This window comes from Sciurus vulgaris (assembly GCF_902686455.1).
Source record: "Sciurus vulgaris genome assembly, chromosome: 5".
Classification (NCBI taxonomy): Eukaryota; Metazoa; Chordata; class Mammalia; order Rodentia; family Sciuridae; genus Sciurus; species Sciurus vulgaris.
In genome coordinates, this window is record NC_136465.1 from 146939443 (window position 1) to 146948809 (window position 9367).

General features: G+C 34.7%; 1 protein-coding gene across 1 annotated transcript in view; it reads right to left on the bottom strand.

The window, feature by feature from the left end:
• RASSF9 (Ras association domain family member 9) overlaps positions 1-8630 on the bottom strand; it is a 33683-nt gene extending 25053 nt beyond the window's left edge. The window contains exon 1 of the mRNA XM_079141189.1: positions 8224-8630. Within this exon, the coding sequence (XP_078997315.1) occupies positions 8224-8270 (47 nt within the window). The 5' untranslated portion in view covers positions 8271-8630. The remainder of the gene's footprint in view (positions 1-8223) is intronic.
• Between the last annotated feature and the right edge of the window lie 737 nt (positions 8631-9367).

Here is a 9367-nt window from a genome sequence, read left to right on the forward strand (position 1 = left end):
TCTCTTTTGATTATCCTATCTGAGTCAGTCTTTGCTGTGTGTGATTCAGCCCCCTCCTAGATATTTTTGTGTACCTCGTTGTGTTCCCTTCTCTTGTCCAAGCCTGTCACCTGTGGGTGTCTAATAAATACTTCCTAATTATGACGATTCACCTTTTATTTTTCTTTACTTCCATTTAGTCTTCTCTCCTAGACTTTGAGTTAGAGTTTATCACCACCACTTACTGAGCACCTACTCTACAGAGGAGCAGCCTTCCATACTCCAAGAGATTATACTCTCATTTTCTTAATTGTACTGTAAAGATTATGATTTTATGGACCTTGTCAAAGACCATTTCCCACGGAAGAGTGAGTTTGAGAAAAAAAGTTTATGCATGAGCTATTTAACTATAATGCTATTTTCTCCAATTAGGAGTTTAATCTCTTAGGAATGGGGTTATGTCTTTGCATGTCTGGTACAGTACACATGACACAGTTTACCAATCCTAAAGAAATAAAATAACAATTTTATGTTCCATAAAACTCATATACTTATGTTGCTGAACTTAGAATAGGATTTAGCAAATACTAAATACTGAACAATTCTCACATATTATCATTTATAAACTAATTACACCTTTTTTTAAGCCTGTAAATAAACATGTTTGACTTTCACCATAATGCTAACTTTCTTGGTGGAGGTTACGTGTCAATAATCAGTGCTTTTGGTAAAGTTACAAAAAAAAAAAATCTGTTTTTCTGTTTCTAATTCCAGTTTTTCTTTAGTTCTTTTCAGAAAGAAAAAAAGTGATAAAATAAAATTTAAGTCAATTCAGCAAAGGATATTTTAAAATCATAGAATCTTAGACATGAAAGGGACCCTGCCAAATATTTACATTCTCATTTTATAATATAAATATGAAACTAAAATATTTTAAAAGAAATGTGTAGAATATTTGTAGACTCACTTCTAATTATGCTAAAAAATGTACAATCTCTTTATATCTAGAGTTTAAAGATATCAGTGGTGATAGAGAAATTCTAGCGAGTGAACATTGGATTTCAAAGGCCCAGATATCAGAGTATAATTAAGTATCAAAAACTGAGCTATATTTCATAGCATTTTGCATCAAAACAGACCTGAATAATGAATTACTATTATTGAGCTTTTATTATGTCGTAGGACTAAGCTAAGGCTTTCATACATAATCAGGTTTATTACAAACACTTAATGGTTTAGAAGTAACTCTATTTATAAGGTGAGAAAACTAAATCCTAAGTAGACCACAAGAAGATAATGACTTAGAGCATGAATTCGAATCCTGTTTTTGCCGCTTACTAATTACTGCACTTGCTCTGGGTCACATTAAGGCACTGTTGCCTCCTAAGTGGAATAGGAGAAATCATAGTACCCCCACAGCACTTTTTAAAACATCAAATGAGTTGCTTTCTGTAAATCACAAGAATAATACATGTTATAAGAAGTGCAGGTCAAGGTATATTTAGCCTGAAATTAATGAGGCTGCTTCATTTTCACAGTCTAGCTCTTTATATATCTTCATTTTCATAGTCACTTTCTACAGCCCCAAAATGTATTTAGACTTTTTAAAAAAATTGATACTTGTATATTCTTTTACAAGAATACAAGCTCCCTCTCCACACACAAATGTTGTAAAATTTGGGCTTCCCTTTGTATGTTATAATTATTGTTGTTATTGTATTAGAAAGATTAAATATTTGCCCCAGGGCACACAACTAGTACTGACAGCTGGGGTTTGCCTGGAAGTCAAGGCCACTAGAGAGTTCAACTTCTTAGACAGAAATTTTTTGCCTATTTCTAACACTTTTCCTTTGTTCTATAACTAAAAATCTGACAGGGAGAATATAAATCCTCCTTTCATGTGAGATAATAGATATTTCCTGATCATATTTTCCTCTTATCTCAGAAGAAGGGTAGATGTTCCACGTGCAGCAGTGGGGTCTGTGGTGGCCACACACTGCATCCACCAAACCTCACTCGTACACACATAGCTCTCTATCCAAGTCTTCCTGAAATAAGGTAAGAACATTGCCAGACTGGAACTAGTAACATTTCTCCTGTTTGAATCTTTTTTTTTTCTTTTTTCTAATCAGAAACCCAGTAAACTTTCCCATAGCATCTTTTTGTCAGGTACGACCTTTAGTATTTGAAGGTAAGGAGTTGAGCCTGGAAAGAGAGATGATGAGAGGTCAGTCTTGCAATTATGGATTCATCCTTAAAGTTACCCAAGCTCCCATTTAATAAAAAGTATATTGATCTACCGCTTTGACTCAAGTACTGTATGGGGTCAGCTATATTTTGAGAGTATATATTGAATCCTTTTATTCACTTATCAAGTATTTCTTAAGCACCTATTCACTGGTTATCTAGCCCAGAACAAGACAGGTAAGGTCCTTGTTCTCATTTATCTATACTTAATGAAAATTTTGTTTGTTTGATTGTTTATTTGTTTGTTTGTTTAGGTACTGGGGATTGAACTCAGGGCACTTAACCACTGAGCTACATCCCCAGCACTTTTCTATATTTTATTTATAGACATGGTCTCAATGAGTTGCTTAGAGCTTCGCTAAGTTACTGAGTCTGGCTTTGAACTCAGGATCCTTCTGCCTCAGTCTCAAGCTTCTGGGATTATAGGCAATGCATCACCATGCCATGCAACTTAATGAGAATTTTTTATAGGAATCTTATGTTACTTTATTTATAAAAACAGAAGGTATTCCAGCTTGCAGATATAAACCTTTAAAGAAAATGTTCCTTGTTAGAACTTTTAATTCCCATTGAAACTCTTATTCTTGAAAATCTTGTTTACCATGGGGAATACTAAATACCTTACTGAAACCAACTCCATTTAGATAGAATAATTACTTTGTACTGGATGATCACCTTTATTTGTAATTGCTTCACAACAAATACAGGAACTTTCTCTAGAAGGTATATTACAATTGGTTTCACAGTAAAGGAATAAAAATCTATTAAAAATAGTAAACAATGAACTCTTAAGACATAAACATTGTATTCTACCAATGCCGCATTTGAATGTACTTAAAAACACCATAAGCAAGTATATGTTAAAGAAGATTAGAACACATAAGTGTGTCAAACTTTTCCCTTTGACATATGCAGGGCTTGGATATCATGAGAACTCTTTACTGAAGGCCAATGTGCTAGAGACAACAGATTCCTTGTCAAAACCTGGTATCCACAAATATCTGGAAGAGACAGACACATACCCCTACTTCCAACTTCTCTTATTTTCAGAACTAAAAAAAAATAAGTAAAAAAGAGCTACACTTTTATGAATTACTTAGAGCTATCAATAAGTCTCCTGGACTTGTGTAACAATCAAATAACATCAAAACTTCCTAAGTTACAGAAAACATTTTCTAAATTAAATTGTTAAACAGTTACAAACTTCTTGAAACTTGTTTCCAAAAAATTGATCTAAGAACTTCTTTCCTTGATAAGTCCCATGCACTGGTATGGCACATAATACATCTTACATAGTAGATTTTCAGCTGACTTCGGTATTTTTGAGTGCAACTCGAGTTTTAATCTGGAGCTCAATCTCACCCCTGCCAATGTTCTTGGAATAATTTTTGCCAGGGATAAAGCATTCTAGTCATCATCCCCAAAGGTTCTGTCTGCTGCCAACTAATAACTACTTAAATCACTAGGTATCATCAGGGCAAATATCTTTCAAGAACTCCAGAGAAGTATGAATCTTTACATACTAAAATATGTAGCATTTCTTAATCCAGGTTTGGAAACACTTTAAATCTTTATTTGAAGCATACATGAAATAGTACATGATGTTTCTTTTTTGTGGAATTCATAAATTACCATACTTCTAATTACAGGGAGAAGAGATTCCTCTTGCCAAAAACTTTTACCCTAACCGCAAAAGTTAATTCTTACTTCTGATGAAGCAGTCACTACATGATTTATTTATGGTGACGCTATAATGTACCTGGATTAAAGAAAAAAAGAAAAACTGGCCACATATGTTCAAATACATTCAAAAAGAAATTTTAATGCAAACTTTATTCACTAATTATAAAATAATGCAGCTGCAATACCTTTTTCAAATATATTCATTATAAGATAATAACAAGTACATTTGGGGGGGTCCTTTTAATTTGGGGTTGGTATTATGAGGACATCTGGTATAGCCTATGACAGATATATCCTTATGTTAAGGAAAAGTCAAGGAAAGACATGATGTTACAGAAGCCAAAGCCTACAGAAGTTGAAATAGTACTTTAAAATTATTATGGAGGCCTTTTAAAACTAGATTACATCTTTTTGTAGTCAGGACTCTTTTATCTTGCTAATCACATAATAAATTAATTTCAAATTTCTGACAAATATATGAGACATTGTTTCACTATGTTAATTTTCTGTTTCTAGCAAAGCTTGGCAAAAGTTCTAACCAATTTTCTGTGCCCACCTGCTCCCCCCACCCCGCCATTTTATTAGTTAAGACACCAGGGAATCATATGTCATCACTAAGTGTTTCAAAAAGCTTTATAGTGACATTGCAGTTTTCTTAACTTTAAGAAAAGTTTGTGATTGCTTTTGAGACTTATTAAGTTGTGAGGCAACTACTATCTTGAAAATAAAATCTAACATAAAAACAATCACATTTGCAAATGGAGTCTTTTTGAATAGCTAAATAGGTTAATAATCAATTCAATTATTGAATGTTCACACGAATGTAAAGTATCAAATGAATCTGTGCTTCATTATTTACTTCTTTGACATTCAGGTAGGAAACAATGGCTGCTTAGTGACTTACAATACACTTTCAGAAACTCAAATAGTTTGTTGAAAATGATATCTAGGTTTCCACTATTTTATTATTCTTGCTGAACAAAAGACTGATTAACCAATATGTTGGTATATACCAATCTGTTCAGGTTTTAGTGACAGAATATTTTAATATTCTAGAACCACAGTAAACAATCTTATCTCCTACGACCAAAAGACCCTCTTAAAACTGTACTCTTTCAATTAAATATTACTATAATTAGAAACTATTAAGAGATTAACTCTGATTATAAACAAAAAAATTTAGGTTGGCTCCCATTTATTTATATGAAAGTTTGAAATAAAAAGCCTAAAAAGTTTGAATGCTCAAATACAATTATTTTGGGTCCATGTATTATTCTCAACATGTTTGGGGATCAAAAATTAGTCTCCTGAAGATTATTTTCTGTAGTTTTAAATTAAATGCCTCTAAAATTTATAATAAAATATCTGATAGTGTAAGATTCACCATATGTCCAAATTCATTTAATTATTTGATCACATTTTACATTTTGGATTATATCAAATGTCCATCAATACTTCATAAAACATTCAGTTTTATATAATGCCAGCTTGCATCACATGATGATTAAGGAATAAAATAATTACTATGTTCTAGTTTGAATGCAAATTATAATTTTCACTTACAAAATTAAATAAACAACTGTATTACAGATCCTCCACATGCAGACACTGTCCTATGCATGAAAACATAGGTTTGTCTAGACATATGGACCCACCCTCCCTGCAAGCCTTCTAGTTTGTGTTTTTAAGAGTTCTCATGCCTCATCCTTGAAGTATTATTTCCATCTTGTTCATCTCCAAAACTCTCAAACATCTGTTTATTATAAAAACAATTACAGAACTATCTCATGAAGTTGAATCTTGGGGAATTTATATCACTCCAAAAGTGAATGAAAATGAAATGACAAGCAAAAAAATTCAGTAAACTAAATGCTATGATCTCAAATTTCCAATATTCCTTTCATCAATGTGCACTTTTCCAGTTGATAAATATAAAAATATAAAATACAAAGTGTTCTTTTATCAAGTTATGTATCACAAGAGTACAAATATATTACTCAAAATCTTCTTTGGTATTCTATAACAAATTATATATAATGAAATGCATTAGCACTTATCAAATGACTGTTTTATCATCAGTTACATTTTTGGTAAAAGAGCAAATAATTCATTGTTCAGAAAAAATGTTTGGCTCTCTATATTGAAGTAGGATTATTCAGTTATCATGGAATGTGGTAACCGAAATGGATAAACGAACAATGTAACTAATTTTGGTCTATAGTTTTAACTTTGAGAAGGTGAGAAAAAAAAAAAAAAAGGACCTCATAGATAGCAATACTAAATACCAGCAAACAAAAATACACTAATTCTATTTCAATACATCCTAATAATTATTCATTGCTTAAGTTGAAATATTTATATATTTATGTTCTTGGCCACAGCTGTGGATTGTTTTTTTTTTCTTACTGGTTAGGAAAGTAAAAATCTGTAAAGGAATGTAACCACTTATTAGAGTGGTTGAAGAATATCTGCAATATTATCAACCACCTTTGCCAAAATACTTGCATTCGTTATCAAGCATCACCTTCTGTTTTCTCAGAGAAACTCATTCTTTCTACCTTTTCATAATTTTGCACAGAAAATATCAGATTAACAATGTTTGAGTACTCACCTTCTTGAATGATAGCTAGTTTTATGGGAAGAATAGGTGGTGGGTGGCAATACTGATGTAATGAAAGTGAAGTTACGTACTTTTTCTAAGGGAAAGTCACTGGGTAGCATGCAAAATTTATCGCACTGTTCTCTGGCATACCAATGACAATTCTTCAAAACTTTACAAAAAAAACTCAAATAAAACTTTGAGCACCCAATTTACCAGAAAAACAATTTGCTTTATAAAATAATAAACTTCTCAAAGTAACTATTTACATATCTTGATGGCATTTAACCAGATGCTAAAATAATTCTACAATAACAGCACTACAGAAAAATCACCTAAAAGAATTTTTTGGTTGTGACTATTCTGGAATATTTTTTAGTACATTGTCACCATTAAAACACAAACATATTTGCGTAACCACTATTAATTTTTTGAAAATACTCAAACCTTTTCATTATAAAATGCATAACAAAGCATTATTCCATAAATAACATATATATGATCATGTTATTATCAAATAATACTATTTTAGAAAGTTTTACAGTATTCACTATGGCTATTTGAGTTTTTAAGGAAATTTAACCAATCAAATGATCATTTCATTTGGAACGGGTTAGAAGAAACAGAATTTTTAAAATAGATAGTTGTGTACAAAATAAAATATGAAGATTTACTTTAAAGTGTCTCACTATATTGTCATGCAGATACTTTAAAATAATTATATCATTTCCTACGATGTAATTGTATCCTTTTAAATTTACACTAGGCAAATTATGACAAGTACAGACAGGCGTGATTGAGAGAAGCATATCAGCAAAGCCCCTGTGCCAAAACAAATTGAATTGAAAAATAAAACTCATCTCTAAAATTATTCTCACTTTTTTGGGCATAAAAGTGTAGTATTTGAGTCATAGTTAAACTGTTTCATAGGACCTAAATGCACATATTGACCCAAGAAAAGTGTGTGTGTGTGTGTGTGTGTGTGTATGTATATGTGCGTGTGTGTGTATGTGCGTGTGTATGTGTGTGTGCGCGCACACGCGCCCGCCCACACAAACACTTGTTTTAAGTACATATTTATATTGTGGGCATTGCAGGTTTGAAATATCAAATTAAATCAAAGTAAACTAGTAATAATAAGGATTAAGGCAAACAGCTACTGGAATCCCCTTTTAGTGCCTAAAACCACCTATACTTCTTGAAGATTTTCAAGAGAATCAGTTCACAAAAAGTTTCTCTACAGACTATTTTCACTTGGGAACTTTCCAGGCTTCAGGAATGCCCCTCTCCCAGGGGAAACCAAAGCATTGTTTCAGGATTTATATCAGCAGCAGTGTTTCTCATTCTAATAAGTGGCTATGAATCCTAGTTCTACCTTAAAATTTTAACCCTTTCTATAATATTCTACAGTTCAGGCCAAATGAAACGTCATTCTACTACCCTCAAATGTTCAGGGAGCAAGAAGAGATAATACTGATGTTAGCTGTGGAATTAAAAGACCAAAAGGGAAAAAGGGAGTAAAAAACACTCACTTATTAGTTCATGCTGACTACTGCAATCATCAATACTGGAAAAATATCCTTACCAGCTAGGTATTGTACTAGATCTAAGTCCTTAGCGTTTTGTGCTACAAAAGCAGTTTTTCAGAAATTAAATGAAAACACACACACACACACACACACACACACACACACACACACACCCCACGACTTTACCTGTTTTTATGTCGAGTTTTTAGCAAGTTTCTTCCAAAGGGAGCCATGATCTATCCGGCAAGGGAAAAACAAGAACTGTATCTCAGTGAACTGGGGCTGGGGGTGGGAGTATCTGGATTTCTAGGGTGAAGGGAGGAGGTCTGGAAGCTTCCTCTTCACCTCCTCAGAAGTTCCTGGCTTTCAGCTCATTAGCAGTCGGCTGAGAGAGTTGCTGGAAGTTGTGCAACTGCTGCTTAACTTTGAACTGCGGGATTGTTGTGGCTGCTGCACCTCTGGAGACCTGCCCAGCTCCAGCCTTGAAGAAGGCGTTTGGAAGCAGGAAAAGAGAGGAGAAAGAGAAGAGAGGAAGGGAGGGGAATTCTATTGTGTTCTGTAGTTATTTGCAGACTAGCTAAACTTTAAGAACTGCCAACCCCACAGGCATGGTAATACCCATGGAATGGGAAATTCACTCGATTTGGAAACACCCTTTCCCCGCTTTCCACACCCAACCACACAAGGTGAACACACATAAAAGGTTTAAAAGTAAATACCCCCACCTCTCAGTCAGCTCCCCTCTGTGAAATGTAATCTGATCATGGCAGGCAGGGGCGAGGGCCAAAAAGTCTTTGCCTGTGCACTCCATGCAAAAATCCCCTGCCCCGGTGCCAATAAAGTAAGTTAAAGTGGAGTGTTGCTGGAGAATGGATCAAGGTGGACTCACAGACCACTTGGGATTTTAAGCTCCTGAGTTCATGATTACAGGAGTTCCTTCAACTCCACTTCTCTTAAGTTCATCTTCCAAAGACTGACAGACCAAAGGGCGCAGGGCTGACTGGTCATAGTCCTGCCACAGGAACCCGCAGGGGGGTTCCGTCCGACTGGGCATTTAATGGGCTTTTAGGCCCCTGGGAGTTTGATAAAAAGCGAACTGTTCGTTCCTGCTTCTCAAATGGAAAAGTGAGAGAGGACTTCAAGGAACTCAAGTGCGCAGTGCAGGTGGAGGGGCGCGGACTCCACCTGGTTCTCCCGTGCTCGAACCCACGATCTGCGAAGCCAGGGCAGAACCAGCCAGGGCCGGGTGCCAGAGGCCCGGCGCAGCGCGCACCCGGAGCCCTAGACTGCGACGCGCGGGAAAGCGTGGTCCAGGCGCCAAGCCCCGGAG